Below are 21,093 nucleotides of genomic sequence, written 5' to 3' on the forward strand. Positions count from 1 at the left end.
GACTCTCATAAGTCTACGCTTACTTAGGCTTAACTCTTCTTCTTTTTTTATCATTTAGTTACCTCACCTTCAATATCATACTGCTACCTAGGCTTAACCTTTTTTCTTCTTTTGTTCTTTATCGGAAAAAGACAACAACAAATTTCATGTTCACTCTTATCAAGCTCAGTAACAACTAGGAATTTCATCAAATATTTTGTTCTACAAATCAGAATTTCTAATTTTATTTTTTAAGAATAACGTTAAGATTTTTGTGTTTTTTTTTACCTTATAGTTTAAATGGCGTTTTCGCACTTTAAAAGCTTCGCCAGAGCCTTGTTCAAATCACAAAATAAAAAAAAAATAAGAGAGAGAGAAAAAAAAAGTCACTTGCAGCGCTGCAATTAAAGTAATTATAACACTTAACATTTGATAACTTATAATTCCATAGTGTATTTTCTTTGCAACTTGCGAATAGACATAAATAAAAAAATTCCAAAGATACCTGAAGTCGAACACGAAAACAAAAAACGCTAATTTGAGTTTAATCAAGTTTCATTTTTACAAAAACAAAGATTTTGTTTAGTCTCTTATACGACCGAAGGTAATCATAAAAATTCTAACCATCCTCTCTGTATGTTTTTGATAAATAACACAGACCTTTTAATTTCCAATGGAATTCTCTGTTGCAAACAAATGAAGTAATAATACATACGCTATCCTCCAATACAGTAACAGATAATATAATTCCATTCAGTTAGTATATAGTGTAATTATCATATAACCTTTTCAGTATACATAGTCCTAACCTTACATATAGTTTCACAGAAGATATCATGTTATATTTGCTCTTGTCAGTGCTATAAGAGGTCTTATTTTATTGGAGGGCAGTGAAATAACTTTGTCACAGATTGGTCAATCTCAGAATGTGCATGCATATATATATACGATGTAGGAACTTTCAAAGGAGGTAAAGGCCTTCCGACATTCAATATGATATGATAATTTGCTAACTGTCTAAGCAGCAAATAACTTGCCTGTTGTATGATAATTGAAACTTACTAAAAATGTTTGTAATGGACAAGAAAATAGTTCTTATTCTTATACTTCGAAGTAGGTGTCACAAAAGTAAACACATTATTTAAGTGAATGATACAAAAAAGAACCGAGGCGAATATAATCCACTTAAAACTTTGAACTCAAAGAAAACGAAAAAATAAGTGTAAATGTTTTACTATCGACTCGAAGATTGGCTATTTTTATTACTAATTTACAAAAATGGCATGAGATATGAGATCTAATTACACATAACAGTGGCTTTTAAATATTTCGGTATGAATTTTAATTTAAACTATATTATAATAACTACAACTTAAAAGCTTCATAATTAACAAAACAGAATGGCATGTATTTTCTAAGATTCATTCAACTAAAATTATGCTGTGTTATTTGAAGCGTACCTTACAAGAAAGGCGTTAAGTATGAACTTCTGAAGAAAATTTAAAATATTCAAGATTACACACCTATGAGTCATACCACATTTTCAGCAACTGAAAACATTCTGTCATATCAACACTGATTCATCAACAGAGGTATTATTGTCTAAAATTGATGAGTTTATGCGTAACATTCGCATTTATTTCATGTATTTACAAACAAATATATGTACACGAAATTACAGCCATATACACATCAGCATAAGTTACCACACATATTGTGTTAAGTTTGTAAGTTATTTAATATAAGTTACGTCAACCAACGGTACTTATATTAGTGTCTGTGTGTCTAGGATAATTATATAATATTTACGCCGCATTTGACGTTTACGTCCGAATGAACAAACTAGAGGCTTTTTAACAGTTTTTCTCACGTGCATGTTTTCAATATCGATATAAAAGCGTTTATTCAGCTGGTATCAATCCAACTTTCGTCCTGGAAACACAACTGTTTCTCTACTAGCCAAGAAAATCAAAAGGCCCTTCACACTTGCTACATACTTCTACTAATCTTGTTTTGTTTTCTAACGTACAAAATAGAGCAATACGCATATATATATATATGGTAATAAAACAACTTCCTATGTGTATATACATCATATTTTCCTTTGATATTTCGTTAGAAATATTATAGCATGCATTACAGCACAAAAATGTATCACAAGGCATTCGAAAAGGTAATCACAGAGTAACTCTATTCTGAAAGATAACTTCTCGCGTTTAACAAGTAAACCAAAATCTATCAATCAAAGCCTACTGAGATACAGACGACTAGTTTTATTGATTTAATTATTTGTTATATAGATATAGATATATATATGGTTTCAATACACACCAGTTGGATTAACACATCCACACCTATATGCCTTTATGTTCTTGAAGATTTTTTCGTTCTCACTTAGTCAGTGCAACACTTGAATGGATTTGGTTGGGGAAAACACGAATTTAGGGTCAAATGATGAATTTGGGGGTAAGATAAAGGGACGTAGTGGTGGAAAAGCAGTGGACCCTAGACTGATGAAATGAGGTGGGAACTGAAACTGGACGGTAGAGTGGTGAGGAGTGGAAAGCGTGAGAGGACTCAGTGGTGCCCACATTGGTAAAGGCATAACAGGAGTCTTGCTTTGAGTGAAAAATGGGCTAGCTAGAGTCACCACTGGAGTCTGGTGAGAACCTAGCGTTCCTGACGTCAGCTTCGAGATGGCAGGGATGTGATAAATTGGCGGAGGTTTTGATTTTCTTGTCTTATTCAATGAAATGTTCATCTCTCCAATTAAAGACGACGAGCTGGATGAAGAAAGAGCAGGTGAAGAACAGGAGTCACTGTCCGGTTCAATTTTTTGTCTCTTTACCGGTGATGAAAAGGATATTCTATTTTCAGGGCTAGATGAGTGATTTCTTATAATTTGCCCTGTTAGCTCCTCTTTTTCCAATCGTCTTTTCTCTTCCCATTCTCTTTTTTCTGGAACTGGAGCAGTTCTGTTCCAAGTACCGATATAATTTTTCTCATCCTTTAGCGAAACATGTGCTTTTCTTTCACTGTCTTCTCGAAGGTCTAACGGAGTTGTCTGTTCTTCTTTAACAAGAGAAATCGGACCAGAAGGAATGTATGTCACTTTAGAAGAACTGTTATCAAAAGGAATATCCCCAGCCTTGTTAATACTTTCCATTTTCACATGAAACGGGATTTTATTTTCTGTTTTGATTATCTCTGGAAATGATACAAAACGGTACACAAATTTTTGTCCTAATACTTTTTTAATAATGTTCTTGTCGTAGTAGTATCTAAGCGCTCGACTAAGTTTATCGTAGTTCATATTATGCTTGTTCTTTCTTAGCCCCCAGAGACGGGCCACTTCTTCAGCGTTCACCAGCTTAAATTCCCCATCGTTATTCGTCCACGTGATAATATGGTTATAATGGTTGCTGAGCAATAATTCCAACAAGAACTGCCAAAGTGTGATGTTCGTCTCCATACCTGTTAAAGGATGAAAACAAAATTACTTAAAATTATTTTATCGAATAATACATATAGCAAAATTGTTAGAGTTATAAGTATAGCAGCAGTAATCAGATATCTTAGTTTAGTCGGAAACATTATAAATGTCAATAAACAAACAACACCGAAACGTAAAACAATTATCCCACATTCTTATAACGAATCATACTTTTTACTTTAGACGATTCTTCTTTTACAGTTTCAAGTTTTGAGCGTATCATGATAAGTTTTTTTATAGAGCTGGCCATGACATTCTATACATCAGAGAAACCGTTTGATCGTAGCCAAGAGGACTTGATGATGTCTCTTCTGTAGTCTAGAAGAAATTATGAGCAACGACACGCGTGATTATTGGGTGAAACACTGAAAGGGAAACTAGTCATTGAAATCAAGCGCAATCAGATAAACGGGAAATGACGCAGATGAAAGTACAGTTGCATCATTATACCCGGATGACGATACGAATACAAGAGTCTGACCCACAAAAGTTAGAGGAAGTCAGTGATTTATACTACTTATTCATAATCTAATTCAATTCTGTGGCTAGGACTGAATTTGTCGACAACACACGGTCCGTCCTCATCCAAAGCTCTAATAGTAAACTTCCCATGATGCATCAGGAAATACAACACTGTTATTTCTTTTATGTAGTGACACTTCTGTCAAAAAAAAAATTGTTCCTGTAATGCTTCTGTTATTTCAACATTATAATATTTCACTTCGAAGGGATATCCGGCATACGGTTTTCAAGTAGAGATTACTATTATAGTCCTGTGTCGAAAAAAAAGGAAACGGAACACTAATAAAAGCTATCCATGTCTTTAAACAATGTAACGGCTGAAAAGTAGTATGTTCCTCACTTAATATATGAACTGCTATCTTCCGGTGACAGAATACACAATAAGTCACTCTTCCTGGCCGACTTCCCCAAATCATTTCGCCTGCATACTTTAAAAAATAAAATAAAACACGAGATACGCCTCCCTACTGTACCTTTGGTGACATTAACGGGTGTGTTAAAACTTTACTGATTTGAAAAAGCATCAGACAAATATCTATCTTCCCGCTGATATATTACCTACAATCTGATAACATCCCGCCAAAATTTCGTTGTGATGCGGTCGATTTCCGTTAAGGATTACATTATGTAACCTACTTTGTAACGCTACTAACATAACAATGTTATTTAATAATCGACAATATGGACCATCTAATGAAATTGATGAATAGTGGTTAACTAATCTTCAGATCGACATTTAATGAAAGGTTTGACCTGAAATCAAAGTTATAACTTCATTAAAATAGTAATAACAATTTCACGTCTAACACAAAGCAGTGTTAGTTGTTAACCACATAGCTGCATAATGGCCTATTTGTGCTGTGCCCACTACAGGTATTAAAACCTAGTTTTTAGCGTTATAAGCCTTTAGACTTACCGCTGTGCCACTGAAGGAAACATAAAACAGTCAAAACAAATATCACAACGTGCTAGTCATAAAGTAATACGATTATGTTGTACTTTCCTACATTAATCTGATTGTTTACGATTTACTGAGTCCAGTATTCTGTATGGATCATATAAAACGTGAAATATTTTCCTTGTTGAAGTTGATAGATTGCAGCGGTTATATCGAATTAACTCAATAAGAATGAACTTGCTCAAAGTTACCTCTTAACAAGATAGCCAATGCTTTTTAATCGAAAACGATAGCACTAGATAAGGTAGTTCAAAAATGCACAAGTACTGAAATAGCTTTTAGTGTAAAATAAATTAATCAACTAGAAAAGAAAACGTCGATCTGAAGACTGGTTAACCACTATTCATCAATTTCATTAGATGTCGATCTGAAGATTAGTTAACCATTATTCATCAATTTCATTAGATGTCGATCTGAAGATTAGTTAACCACTATTCATCAAACCTATTTGGGAGGTAGCTGTTAATAGCTAGGAAGTAACTATTACTAAATAGGAAGCAGATGTTATAAGTTAGGAATTAGCTGCTGTTATTGAATAGGAAATAGCAGCAATGAGATTGGAAGTAGCTATTACTATATAGGAAGTACCTGTTAAAATATAACAAGTAGCTTTTCTTAAATTGTTCTTGCTAGTTATATTAAATGTTACTTTGATTTCAGGTCGAAACTAAGCAACTAAGCAAGTTTTAAAATGTTATGTTGAACCAGAAAACCCTCGAGTCGCTTACTTCTCCGCACTTTAGTTCCATACGAAGTAACTAGTATCTGGTAGAAATAGAAGGGCGTTACTATTGATAGCATATATATTCTAATAAATAGGAACTATAGCTGCTATTACATAGGAAGTACTTAATACTAATTAGGAAACAACTATTACTCATTACGAAGTTAGCTGCTATTAGAAAGGAAGTAGCTGGTATCTGGTAGAAATATAAGGACGCTACTATTGATAGTATATACATTCTACTAAATAAGAACTATAGCTGTTATTACGTAGGAAGTACTCGCTACTAATTAGGAAATAGCTCTTACTCATTACGAAGTTAGCTGCTATTAGAAAGGAAGTAACTGGTATCTGGTAGAAATATAAGGACGCTACTATTGATAGCATATACATTCTACTAAATGGGAACTATAGCTGATATTACATAGGAAGTACTTGCTACTAATTAGGAAACCGGTATTACTCATTACGAAGTTAGATGCTATTAAAAAGGAAGTAGCTGGTACTAAATGGTGATTAGCTGTTATGAATTATAAATTAGCTGTTACAAAATACGAAGTAATTGCTATTACTCAGGAAGTAGGTGCTACTGAATAAGAAGTAGCTTATACTTAATAGGAATCAGCTGCTACTGGATAAAAAGTTGCTGTTACTAAATAGGGAATTAGCTGTTATTACTTACAAACTAGCTGTTACAAACTACGGAGTAGTAGCTATTAATTAGGGAGTAGGAGTTACTAAAAACGTAGCTTATACTAAATAGGAAGCATCTGCTACTGGATAGGAAGTAGCTGTTACTAAATGGGGAATTAGCTGCTATCAAATACAGATCAGTTGTTACAAAATATGAAGTAATTGTAATTAGTTTGATTTGTTTGTTTAGAGCAAAGCCACATTGGGCTATCTGCTGTGTCCACCGCGGGAAATCGAACCCGAAATTTTAAGGTTGTAAGTCAAAAGGCTTACCACTGTTCCCCCGGGGACATTAGTTAGGAAGTAGGTGTTGCTAAGTAAGAAGAAGCTTATAATAAATAGGAAGCAACTGTTGCTAGATAGGAAGTTGCTGTTATTAGGTACTAGGTAGGCGGTATGGAATGAAAAATAACTGATATTAAATTAGTAGCATATGCTGAGAGATAAACGGCAAATGATGTTCTAAGGTTTATTAGATGTAGCAGGAAGTATCCTGGAAATATGTCATAACTATTTCTAGAACGAAAAAAACATTTTCTGTACTTGAGAAAATAACTTCGCTTGAATGTTTTCTAAGCTAACACTATTACAATTACGAAAACTTAAAAAATAACTTATAAATAGTCCTTCATTATTAAGAAAAACGTAAATTAATAATCCAGTGTGTCAAAGAATAAATTTAGTTCGGACAAACATATAGTAAGTGACATTCATACAACAATTTAAATTCAAACACCAATTAAATATACTTTACTTGAACACTGGAAAGTTGAATTTTCTTGATGCTCAGCAAAAATGTGGGTGTACAAACATGTGTTACATTAGGTGTTTAACTTGAAATGGACAAATGTTGTTGTTCAATTTGAAAGTGGAAATTTGCACATATTATTATGCAGCTGCTTGAAAGGATTTAGTAAATAACGCTGAATAATTTTAATAAATCATAGTATAATTAAAACGTAAACATGAATTTTAAAATGTTATATTCTATAAATTCCACTTCTATATATTTACCATCATAAGTTGCGATCGTTGTAGGGCAAAAATGAAATATTCGACCGAGTTGGAGAAAAAACAACAACATTATATTAGTTTACGGTTACGTACAGTATTACACAGAAGAGAGTGCGTCATTGTGAAGAACATATCAGCTATGTACGTTGTTATCTGAAATGTAAACATACCGTTCTCCCATTAATCGGGTATTAGCAACGCTTTACACATTTTTTTATCTACAATCATTGTTGCTTAGATAAGTGAGTTCTGCTTTTGATATCACATTTCTTAGAAACCGAAAATAAAACCTAATCGTTTGAAATTATAGTTTTAAACAACACATTTTACGTCTTCTTCTCCTAACACCACGTTCACTATTTACCATGACAGTTAAGCAGGTGCTGAGCGTGGCCCAGTGGCTAGCGTGTCAGACTATGGAGTTGAGGAAACGTGGCTTGTATTCCATTACCGCCTCCCGATTATTAGGTGTGGACAAGAGTTGACGGCGGGTGGTGTTAAATAGATGCTTTTCTTTTACTCTATTACTTCAAAACTAGTGTTGGCAAGCGCAGATAACGATCGTCTAGTTTTGCGCGAAATCCAACAAAAACAAACATTTTAATAAACTCTGTCTTAAGAGGAAAAGGAACTGCTCTGTGCCCACCGTTTTTGTTCTCAAACACGAAACCTTGTTGTCTTAGAAAACTTTTCTTGTTATAAGATTTTGAGCCCGTATGTCGCGCTTCTAAAAGTATGTAAATGTTCCGTCTGGTGGTAGACTTTGTGAGAGGAGTATCTAGCTGCCTACTACACAGTAAGATGTCCCTGGAAACATGATGCTCGATTTCCAGTATCACAAAGATATGGTGGTGTCTGTACCATCTAGAAACCAGCCTTGAGAGAGTGAGTTCCAAGTGCTAAACTCCGATCCTCCCCCCCCCCCCTCATATAGAATCATTATGTGTACTGTGAGCTTGATTTGTATAATGCAGACTTAACAGGTTCAGAATTACCATCTGCTATATCATGTGTGGGCGTGGAACATATATGTATTCCTAACTATTAAATACCAGATCTACGTACATCATAATACTTAAAATAACAAGAAGAGTAAAGTCTAGTATACAAAGCTTTTACTCTGCAATGCTTTAGAAGTCCTTTGTTTTCGCGGTCTCTCCAGTGTCAGAACATAGAAAACAACACGAAGGTAGAATTCCTTTGTTTTCGAGGTCCCTCCAGTGTCAAAACATAGAAAACAAAAAACAATGAATGCTCACAAAACGCAAAATTGTGACTACAAAATGTCGACTGGAAGACAGAGAGAAAGGTTGATCTCGTCATTTGCCATTACTACCAAGCTTAAAACTAAAAGCTGCAGATAATCTCTGGTTTAATATGCTGTCAACAATCGTCGCTCCGATCTTCCAACTTTTGTGGCTACTAGTTTGTATGTGAAGTTTCAATATTAGGCATTTAGAGCGATCTCAAAGTTTTGTTGTTGTATGCAACGGTTGAAAAAGTTCTCACCTTCATATTGTTTTCTATGTTCTGACACTGGAGGGACCTCGAAAACAAAGGACTTTACCTTCGTGTTGTTTTCTATGTTCTGACACTGGAGGGACCTCGAAAACAAAGGAATTCTACCTTCGTGTTGTTTTCTATGTTCTAACACTGGAGAGACCGCGAAAACAAAGGAATTCTACCTTCGTGTCGATTTACAATAAACAATAAAGTTGCATATACAGCTTACCTTCTAAACACATTTGATTGAGATCACTCTTCCTTTGCATATACAACTTACCATCTAAACAGACTAATATTTCTCGATTTACAATAAACAACAAATATTTATTTTTCTTAGAGACCACATTTCTATCGATAATCATGGCAATATTAAGTTAAGTGTACCTATAAATGAATAAACCTTATGTTCAGCCAGTGTAGAATCACGAAACTAACAAACAAGACAAAGTATGCTGTTGAATTCTAACGAAGTTTAGCGAAAACCCGTGAAAAAAAAAACAGTGAAATTTATTCGAAAGGCAGAACAAAGAATGTATTTAATTCAAACTTGAATTCTAATTCAAGTTACTTTCTAGTCGTTGTCTATTCACGAAATGATTCCTGTTTCGCGACCACACTTGTGCACATGCAAGCTGAACTTATGCATTTGCGTATGTTAATTTCACTAAACTCCAAAACGGGTCCTTGTAATTCAGAAGAGACTATTAGCTCTAGCGTGACAATTACTTAGGTATGAAAGTTTAGTTTAATATATAATGTTTAGTAAGCACGAAGAATTCCAATCATCCCAATGGCATCGTGCAAAGAAACCACAGAGCGGCTAATCTTTAATTATACATGCGCATGACGTTTTAAGACAAAAATAAAGTTAAATATTCCCCTAAAGATATATGTCCAGTCTCAACCTTACCATGTTTGTTCAGCAGTCTGTATATATTCCACATTTCATCTAACCTTATTGTTAGTTTCTATTCATTTCTGCCTGCACGTGACAAGCAACCACGCACGTGCATGTTTTTTAGACATGAGTTTTACACAAAACACATTATTATGCTAACTGTATAGTTATGAAAAGTTAACAGATAAAAAAAATATATATTTTGCAAATTTCTAATTCTACCAGATCTAATCAAGCTGTTTTTATCTGTTCTTCAAATGTACAGCACGAGACATTTCCCTGCACATGCAGCTTACTTTCTAACACCTATTTGATTATTACTACTTTTCCCTTGCATTTATATCTTACCTTCTAAACACAAATTTGATTCGGATTACTCTTCCCTTGCATATACAGCTTACCTTCTAAACACAAATTTGATTCGGATTACTCTTCCCTTGCATATACAGCTTACCTTCTAAACACAAATTTGATTCGGATTACTCTTCCCTTGCATATACAGCTTAGCTTCTAAACACAAATGTGATTCAGATTATTCTTCTCTTGCATATACAGGTTACCTTTTAAACACAAATTTGATTCAGATTATTATTCTTTTGCATATACAGCTTACCCTCTAAACACACATTTGGTTGAGCTGTCTCTTCTTTTACATATACAACTTACCATCTAGACAAACATCTCGTTGTTATTACTTTTTTCCTTGCATATACAGCTTACCTTCTAAACACACATTTTATCGATTTTTTTTTACCCCGTTTCTCCAATACAATTTTAACGTATCTTACTCAAAACAATGTTACGCAACAAGGGTATTACAAAAGTATACTGGTTAGCGAGAACATTATATAAGGGAAAACGTGAGAGGACACAGACCTAAGACCTGCGATAGTAACGTGAAATATTTTACAGCTGATGCACCTCAGTTTGTAGAACGTCGTAAACCGTTAGAACAGATAACATCAGGAGGCGTATACGCAGCTAAGACACGTGAGAAGTTATCTAGAACTGACGCAAAAAGGTCTATATCCGTATATATCCCTTGACATACAAGTATTCTTTACGAGGTGAAACAAATGTGCTACTTTATCTTTGTGTGTTCTGAGAGTGCTTATTCGTATCCTTGGAGTCAAAGCTTACAAAATCTTCAACTACATTTACCCACTACAAACTTTCTGATCACGAGAGTAGTAAAGAGCTCGACCTGATAAAATAAACCTTGCTCATTAAAAAATTCCTTCCGTCTCTGAAGTACACGTGGTCTTCTTATAAATTAACACTGTTCTAATTTGAGTTGTTGTTGTTGTTTTTTTTACTTATATTTAGCTCTGTATATTTATTCTGCAATCATATTTTTTCTGCTTCTGATGATGAAATTCTTGTTATTCTTAAAAATGTAATAAACATTTTTTGTGTCCCCTCATTCGTATTTTGTTTTGTGATAAACTTAAGGGCCAATCTTGCGCTGTATGTTACTGATGCTCTTAATCTTTATTTACATCCTGTATAAGATGAAGATGCTCTCCTCTACAAGGTGCTAAGATGAAGATAAGTCACTTTCGTTATTTCAGCGAAAGTGGCTGCGGAAGTAGAGAAAATAACCTCTTCTTATCTATATCAGCTAAAAGTAGAGCGCAACGTCCAATAATTTCTTAACGTTATAATATTATTATATAATTATTATATAAACATAATAGTACTGCCTGTTATCTGTTGTATGTCCATCTAACTACTTCGCAGGGTGTGAATGGATCGTCACCAAAATTGTTATATAAGTTAATTAGGTCTATGCGGGAATACATACAAGTTTTCAGTTTTGCATTTTCCGTTTTGCAGCTTTTATGAGCATTTTTGCTTTTTTACAGCTATTTCGCCCCCTCTAAATGGATCTTCACCAAATTTGGCATGAAGGTTTGTTGGGTCCATGCGAAAATACACGCAAACTTGCGTTTTTACATTTTGTGTTTTGCAGTTTGTATAGTTGTTTTGCGTTTTTTACAATTACATATAAAGGAAACAACTTTTTACGTCCTAATATAACCTTTCATTAATCATGAATTTACATTATTTCCGTCCAGCTAGTTATAAATAAAACTAATATAATATATAGACACTATATGATGCATGGTTTAAGTGTTTATTTGGTTCATTCTTCAACTCCAGTGATGGAGACATTATCGGGACCAACTTAGTTAACGTTGGCCTCACAATGACTGGGTATTTTGTTTTATTTAATTTAGTGTGGTTAGATGAGGTAGGTTTGCGCTTTTTAAAGCTTTGATTTTTGGCGCAAAGCCACATAGTAGACTATCTGTGCTCTCTCCACTACAGGGATCCGAACCCCAGATTTTAGCGTTATAAGTCCGCTAGCTTACCGCTGACTCACCTGAGGAACAATGTTTGAAAAACTAAGCATGTTTTACTCATTGCTTTTAGGAGATTACTTTACATGATTTTACAAGTTAATCAGATTGTAAAGCCACAAATCGTGAGTAAAATCCTAATAAAAAATCTAGTATTTACTACTCTTCTTTAAAAGTCAAATTCATATAAACTATAAAATAAAGAAAATGTTGACATTAGTTTTCTCTTCATATAAATATGTCAAATAAACAGGTTAAGCCTACAAAACAAGAAACCCAAAGATACTATTACGTTCATAAACAGTTCGTAAAAGTTCCTTGAGGTCGTTCTCAATGAGAAATAAACAACTCTTATATGTATCATTTATTTACGACATAAAAGTATGATGCTGTTTCTAAATTCTCATTTACTCTCCATTTCATCATACAGCTTGAACCAATACTAAGATCCCAACTGAGCACCGCAATACCAAAATCGTTTTCTTAATCATCAACAAGCTTACTGAACAGGATTAAGTTACTGTATGACAGAATGGCACATTAATAAGAACAGTGTGTGTGGCTACTTGGACACTAAATGACAAAACGTAAACGGTTTCGGTTAAAACGTCACCCACATGCGTAAAATAAAAGAAGGAATGAAGGATGTCCATATTTTTCCATTTTTAAAAGCAAAATTTATAAACATGAACTGTTTTCAAAACGTTTTATTCTAAATAATTCCGAAATACGTGTTTATGTTACGGAGAAGAACCAAGTATTTGGTTGGTAAATTACAACATTAAAACTCAACCCATTGTCTGATATTGTAAATATTCACTGAGCATGCGTAATGTTTATACATAAATGTACGTGTATATGAATGTGCATATATATATATACTTATAAGCAAAAAAAGAGACAACAAGAAAGCATTGTACTGGCAATAAAATAGTTGAGTATTTTGCTGAGAAGATCCTCTGTCCTATTAAGTATATAACATAATTCAAACAAAATAAATTCTAAATTAAGTTACATTTACATATTGTAATACCCAATAAAATATGAAATAAAAAAGATATTTCCAACAAATCTATAAAAGTAAACAAACAAGTTTTCCCAGAAAAATATGTGGTTCTGCTAATATAAAACTGACAAATGGTCAAAACCAGGAAATTGAATTATTAGGTTCGTGTTTAACCTGAAGATCGAAGTTATGTTCAGCAGTTATTTAACCTCTGTTAGGATTCATTTTCTTGCATAAACGAGGTCGTTTACCTGTAATAAAATAGCCTCTGGGAAGGCTGTGAAGACTCGGCAAGGCCGCCCTAACGTTTTTGAAAGCTACAGTATTCATTTATTCACACATACAATGAACAACCTCAAGAGGCGTAACTTATTTTCTTGTAGCTTTAAATATTAAGTAATCAAATATATAATTTTTAAAGAAAATTAATTACTTGCCATCCTGCATGAGAATTCCACGTCTTGAATCTATGTTAATTCTAAATCTCTGTGTGTAGGAGAGTGTTACAGTAACGCCATACAAGGCGAGACAAACTTGCTTGAAGAAATCTCTAGCTGTTCTCAGCAACCAATCGTTCAACAGTCTGCTTGAACCCTGGCCGGGACAGATTTCCAGTTCCGGCTCCTTGCCAGGTTGAAATGTGCCTACTCTGGACCACCACCATTAGTGCCTGCCGACGACCTCGCGTGACCGCGAGCCTAGAATATGACTAATGAGCAACAAGCCTCACGTGCTGCTCGTGAGATAAGGGTTTTCTATAGCAAGTGCTTTCAATGGCCAATGTTGCATTATATCAGTGATCAGTAAGGAAAAGTGTCACAACGTGCTGACCCACTTCCACTGCAGTATTAACTTCCTCTTCAGTATCAACGTGGTATCTCTCTCTGAAAAATATTACTCGGGCAATAGGAAACGAACTGGAACCTCTGAACGCTAGAAATTCGGACTTTGATTATTAACATAGTTAACTGAATTGCAAATATTCGTGTATTACACAGGCTAAAAGTAGCATATTAAAACATTGAGGTCGGATTTTTGTTTTACACATTTGAAAAAAACCAAGTTATAATGGACTTGTTCTTACTCCATATATAAAATACAAGTAGCCCACTCGCATGAGTTTTTAGTGTAAAATTAAGTAATTATTATTTATAGCTTATGATGTTCATTATATACAAGCTTCGCAAACACGTTACAGTATTTTCAATGTCTATATTGAGATATCACTGCAGAAGAAAGATAGAAGCTGATATTCTATTGAAATCGTGAGCGTAGACCGTTACACACTTGGCCCATTGTGAAAGACAAAATAGGTAGAGAGATGTGGTAACATCACTGCACGAATACATCAACTTTTTCCACATATTACATGGGTGTCATTGATTGGACGGTGACAACTACGCTCGCTCACGAGACTTGCGAGTTATCCTCTATATCGAATGTGTGCGCAATTGTACAAAGACTAAGTAGCTAATTTTAGATCGAGGCCACATAAAAATACACTTAGCGCCGAAAACATTGAACAACCAATTATTTCAGGTCTTCTGGATCAAACACAACGCACACGAGCGACGAAAGATTTGCTGAAAGTACCACAGATTGGCTTTACATCCGGGTAACATGTTGCACAGATTTGTAACATGTGTGACTATAAAATTAGAAATAACTATTTGAATCAAATGTAAACAAGAGGTTTCTATATGTAATATTTTGCAGTATAACTTCTCTCCACAATAAACTTATATAATACATTGTACTACTGCTGTATGTGTACACTAAGCATGGAAATAACAAATCACAAAGACATTTTAACAGCTGAGGACAGACAGAAACCCTGAAGAAAATGTTAAAATATCCTGGTTTTGTTTTACCACGTAACATCACATCACAAGCCATTTAAGTAACTGAGGACACACAGAAACCCTGAAAAAAGTTATACTATTCCGGTTTTGTTTTACCATGTAACGTCACATTAGGAGACATTATAACACCTGAGGATACACAGAAACCCCGAAAAAAGTTAAGCTATTGTGAGTTTGTTTTACCATGTAACGTCACATTAGGAGACATTATAACACCTGAGGATACACAGAAACCCCGAAAAACGTTAAGCTATTGTGAGTTTGTTTTACCATGTAATGTCACATTAGGAGACATTATAACCTCACAATAGCTTAACGTTTTTCGGGGTTTCTGTGTATCCTCAGGTTTTGTTTTACCATGTAACGTCATATAATCTAAGTAAAAAAAAAGAATAGTTTTGTCGTTTGTTTTGTTACACATCTTCCCAACAATGATGTAACCCAAATTCAGTAAAACACCCACCAAAATTCGTTCTACAAATGTAACTGAGTCATTTCAGTTGCGTTCTGGTAATAGAAGAATTGCGTAGGTGAAGAAATTACAAAATGTAGAACAAAGCAAACAAGGTGAAATACTCAATAAATTAAAATAAGTTGTGACAAATATGAAAACAATGTTTTGTGCAAGAGTCCTTCGTCGAGTTCCCAGTGAAGAGAAGATAGCTTTTAGAAGAGATAAAGTAAAAGAGAAGAGTAAACATGTAAAGCTAACGATTTAAACCACTTATGTATATAATGAACAAAACAGAAACCCACAAACTACATAAATCAAACGTATCAACCACATAAATAAAAGCTACCAGCCACATAAATCAAATAATCAAACCTATCACCCACATAAATCAAACGTAACAATCACAGCAATCAAACATACAAGCCACATAAATCAAACGTACCAACCACTAGTAAAAACTAGGGGACACAAATATAAATTTTGGAAAGGTAGGAGTCATCTTCAGCTAAGACAGTTTTATTTTTCTAACAGAGTTGTTGGCCTCTGGAATGGGTTGCCTTCGGATGTTGTGAAGGCAGTAAATTTAAGTGAGTTTAAGAGAAAGCTTGATAACTACATGAATGATAAGGGCTGGTTTTAAGATTTTTTTTAAATATATTTATTTAATAGTCTTAGTTTAGTTTGGAAGATGGGACAGCCGAGATAGACCAATAGGTCTCTTTTTTGACCCGAAATTTTATATTATGTTCTGTTAACTCAAAAGCTCTAGTTTCAAAATCAAACCTTCAAACCACATAAATCAAACTTACAAACCATTTAAGTCAAACACATCAGTCATGAATCAAATGTATCAACCTCATTAATCCACACAAATATCACTTCTATTCTCTTGTTAAATTTTAAATATTTATTATCAAAAAATGTGACACTTTTTATATTATCTGCAAACTGATAAGTATAAAAGTGGGTATATTAGTAAAAAATGGCATTTTTCCAATTATTTACAACTTGACATACATAAGAGTGTAGATTCTTACAGCTCAAAACTACTTGAAGATTCAAGATTGATGGAAACTCACAATGCGCTCTCTCTTGGAAATGGGTTATACAGTTGAAGTTTCTCGCTCATTGTAATATACTAGTTGGAGTACCCGTCTCCTGGACGGAATTTATGTAAATTCATGATTAATGAAAGGTTATCTTAGGACATGAAAAGTTGTTTCCCTTATATGTAGCTGTAAAAAACGCAAAACGCCCATACAAACTGCAAAACACAAATTGTGAAAACGCAAATTTGCATGTATTTCAGCATGGATCCAACAAACCTTCATACCAAATTTGGTGAAGATTCATCTAGAGGGGGGCGAAGTAGTGGTGAAAAACGCCCATAAAAACCGCAAAACGAAAAGTGCAAAACTGAATATTTGTATGTATCCCAGCATGGACTTAATGAACCTCCATACCAATTTTGGTGAAAATCCATCCACCCCCTGCGAAGTAGTTACATGGACATACATCAGACAGTACTCTTATATTTATATTGATATATAATAAATCATCAGGGAAGAATAGACTTTTATTTCGTAGCAAAAAAAAACTTTTTTAATGAAACTTAATTAGGCTAACTCAAAAGAGAGATGGCTATAGTGAAGTGCTATTTTTATACACAAATCACTGTTTCTTGCAGATTTCATGCAGTAATTTTTTGTTCTTAATATTATAAAGAATTTCTTGCAAACCGAAACTACTTCTTATAAAAATAGAAGCATATATACTTTATAATAATTCCATAACGTCTATACGTTAACTTGCTTATTGTTAAAGCGTGGGAATATAATCGTTTTAGTGGAATCGTTTGGTTGAAGTCATTGTTCTGTGGTTAAACCTTGCAGTGACCCTGTGAAGAGACGTTCCTCAAGAAAAATGGCCGTCATTACGTCCGCCCACCCAAGCCCATTACACTTGGAATTCTGTTCGAAAGAATATACAACTGCTTGTACTAGCTGTTAACCCGTCGTACTGAAGCAGTTAACATAAATTAGGTACTAAACTGTAGTCTGCGGCAAAGGCTTTCCATGATCCAAAGTGTGGCGTTTCTGTAGAAACAAAGTGCTGAAACGTTATGGTTGCCCTACGCCCTAGTCCCCAAAACTTCTTGTGTTTCAAACTTATATGGACGCCTTTGTGGCAAGAGAAAGGGCCGTTCGAGATCATCCATCAGTCTAAAGAACGCTGCTTATTAAACTGATAACAAAGGTTTGTCTAAAGAACAGCAAACACGTAAGGGAAACATTTAAGCAACATATGACCTTTTTGCTCTTATAAAGAATTAGGTGACTTCTGTTATGATCATTAATACTGATACTTATTTTCAACGAACAAAGATCTAAATATTAAGAAGCCAATCAACCCTGGAATTTGATTGCACAAACACCAATGTAACATCGTTTCTTTAGTTCATTCTTCTTACAAACAAAGAAAACATAAAAAAAACTATGGTAAAACGTGATGACTGCATGCAGTCTGTTTTGTTCACTTTTACCTATTCAACATTAAACATAATTTTCAGCGAATCCAATAATCATAAAAACCGTTAGACTCTTCTGTCTGACCTATTGTCATAGCTAGCCAAGCTCGAAGTCTAAAGCCTTACTTCACAACACGGAATGTATTTTCACCTGAAACGTATGTATACATAACAGAGAAACCATTTAATCCTAAAGAGCATTTTGTAGTATTGCGCAATGATACTCTATTGTAAGTTACTTGGAAGATAATCAGTTTCACTGCCTGTAAAAAGTCACTATTCAAACAAGTGAAAAGAAAGAACACAGATTTGAGAAGCTCAGTAAAAGAGGAGTAGATAAAGTAATAGAGCACAGAGTCTCTGTTTCTGTATTTCTAGGATTACCGCCACATTATAAGGCAGAAATGCGTTTTATTGTGAGGAGAAAAAATATATAAATATTTTCGAACAATTTGTAACATCAGAAGTACAATCCAACAGCAGCAACGCCTGCGACAAATTTTAAAACTAAAAGCTAATTCAGATGAAACTTGCCCGTTTATCCAAAGAGTCTCTATTGGTTATAAGTAAATGATGTTAAGCTATTATGTATCATTAGAAAAGGAGAAAAATTCGAATTTCGAGGATGTAATGTGTCACAGGCGTGTCTCATTAAAGTGTAATATCTTTCTCTCATACACACGCAGGCACATTCACCAGAAGAGATGGTCGACTCGATTACAAGGATTATTTTAATAAGTTATTCTACAATTTTTGTGCTAATTTTAACACGAGTGTGAAGTCACAGAATCTCCTTACCTTTGATGATATCTTAATGTAATTATACCAATAACAAGGCCATAAACAAAATGCGTCACCCACAAAAGACAGATAACTAAAATTAAGATGCAAGAGGAATTGTGTGAAGTGTAGAATGTACCTATAAGGTGTTCGATCCCATAATGTTCAACTACAGGGTGTTCGATCCCATAACGTTCAAATATAGGGTGTTCGATCCCAAAACGTCCCATATAAAAAAATACCGCATCAAGTCAGCTATAAGATGGTCGTTAAAAAAGTTAAGTTAAAAATTACAATCGGGCCATTCGGGTGAAAAATAAAAATTATCTCTTGAAGCTGGTATTCTAGCCCCCACAACGGTCGCGTACTCACACAAAGAATGAATAAGCCGAAGATGTTTACATTAAAGTTGCTACTATTAATAATTGAAGATCAAATTTTCCATATACTTTTTAAAAAATAATAAACTCACACACGCATTTAATTTTTTCCATCGTTCTCACGTGAGATTTGAAAGAGCTTAAATCTTATTGACCATGTATTCCTACAACTGTGTGGATTCGACTTCTACAGATGCCTCTTTTACTAAGGCACATTTTACCATTCCTATATTACAGTTTTTCTGTCTTTTATGTGAAACGCTTTTTGTTTTTGATCTAGTTGTCTGTATAGTTGCACAAACATATATATATATATAATTAAACCGCAATAATATAATTTCGAAAGAAATCAAAACCACTATGGATACTCTGCATCATGCATTTTATCCCAAAATTTGAAAAATTGGTTTCATTCCACAGCTAATAAATAAAGTAATAAAAAGAATATTTTGTTAAATATTGATAAATTATTAAGAAAGTAAAAAGTACATGTTCAATAATAGAAAAAACACACAGTTATTAGTACAAAATGCCTAAGCTTACTCCATTTTCAAAGATGATAAGATTTATCAAGTATTGGTGCTGGTTTTGTTCTTCATACCATGTACAAATAGTCAAGTGATTATTTGTATTTGACGGACGTAATGATATTAAACGACTGGTCTCAGAGCTCAGTCACTTGATACCAAACGTTACTAGTAACTGCCAATATTCTTCACACAGCTCAGCAACTTAATATCAAGCGTTTCTAGTATCTGCCAGTATTCTTCACAGCTTAGCCACTTAATATCAAGATCTTTTAGTATTCTGTAATCCTCATATCTGTGCTTTGAGCGTGTGTTATCACACATAGACAGTTATTACTAAGAAAAGTTGAACTTTTATTTGAAAAATCAGTTGTTTTTTTAATTAAGAAAACCTTAAATATGTCATGATTAAAATTCGTACACCGAACTGTACTGAGATGAAACAGCAATATATTATTTTGAACATGATAACAACATATTGTCAAAAAAGTAATCTGAACACACAAATACATATCTTGCACGACGAAATACCTCCTTATTAGTGTAGAATATAGTGAATCCTGATATATTCATTATCATTTATCTTCGGAATGAATGCGTTGCAGTTTTAACTGAATAACAGCTGAAAAAAAACATTTACTCACCCGTATGTGTGTGTTTATTAGAGACACATATATTTGTTTATTTTACGAGGTGACCTCTTCCTTTTTATCTAGCATTAATAGTCGTATAAGCAACTGGTGCTTCTGACTGGTCAACGGTTGAAAATTAAGGACGACTGTGCCTGATCCATGGGGGTTTCTAAACTAGCCATTTGTTTCATAATTAATAAGTTTGTTTAATAATGATTTGTCCTCGCTTTGTCGCTAGTTACGCACATGCAACTAAACTATCCTGTTTAATCCTTGTATGTCGACTGAGAGAAAAAACACTCTTGTAGCACAGAATTTGGTCATTTGTGATAGAGAAACAACACTTTTTGAAATGTGTATTCTGACTGTTTAAATAAATGTCCTTGTAGTTCAGAGCACGGTCATGTGTCACATAGCAACAACTTTTCAGTAGTTGTTCTTACTTTTTAAAGAAATGCCCTTGTAGCGCAGATTGCTGTCATCTGTAACATAGCAATAACTTACGTCTCATTAATTGTTATTGATATAATTATATAATATATGTAATTATAATTATATCTATTGATATAATTATGTAATATATAGTCAGGCTAAACACATTAAAGTCATAAAAATGCGTAAAAAACACTTCTGTTAGATGTTTATGTGATAAAGTACTTTCATATACATGCTATCACGTAATATTTTATATTTTGATAAATATATTTAGGGTCTCCCACACACACGTTGAGCATTAAAATTGTGTAAAATGTCAAATTGTTGCTTCAAAGATGTA

At 33.9% G+C, this 21,093-nt stretch overlaps 1 protein-coding gene across 4 annotated transcripts in view; it reads right to left on the reverse strand.

Annotated features, from left to right (window-relative positions):
* Positions 1 to 490: 490 nt before the first annotated feature.
* Positions 491 to 21,093, reverse strand: part of LOC106468855 (ETS domain-containing protein Elk-4-like) — a 25,536-nt gene continuing 4,933 nt past the window's right edge. The window contains exons 1-2 of one of the 4 annotated variants that reach the window (XM_022397982.1): positions 13,594 to 14,145; positions 491 to 3,453 (exon numbers count right to left, since the gene is read on the reverse strand). In XM_022397982.1, coding sequence (XP_022253690.1) covers positions 2,378 to 3,453; positions 13,594 to 13,603 — 1,086 coding nt within the window. In that variant the 5' untranslated portion in view covers positions 13,604 to 14,145 and the 3' untranslated portion in view covers positions 491 to 2,377. Of the gene's footprint in view, positions 3,454 to 3,643; positions 3,833 to 13,589; positions 14,146 to 21,093 lie in introns of those variants that run through there. The other 3 variants (XM_013929299.2, XM_022397965.1, XM_022397971.1) reach the window with 3 other exon arrangements.

The sequence above is a fragment of the Limulus polyphemus genome, unplaced genomic scaffold (assembly GCF_000517525.1).
Source record: "Limulus polyphemus unplaced genomic scaffold, Limulus_polyphemus-2.1.2 Scaffold92, whole genome shotgun sequence".
In the NCBI taxonomy this organism is placed as follows: domain Eukaryota; kingdom Metazoa; phylum Arthropoda; class Merostomata; order Xiphosura; family Limulidae; genus Limulus; species Limulus polyphemus.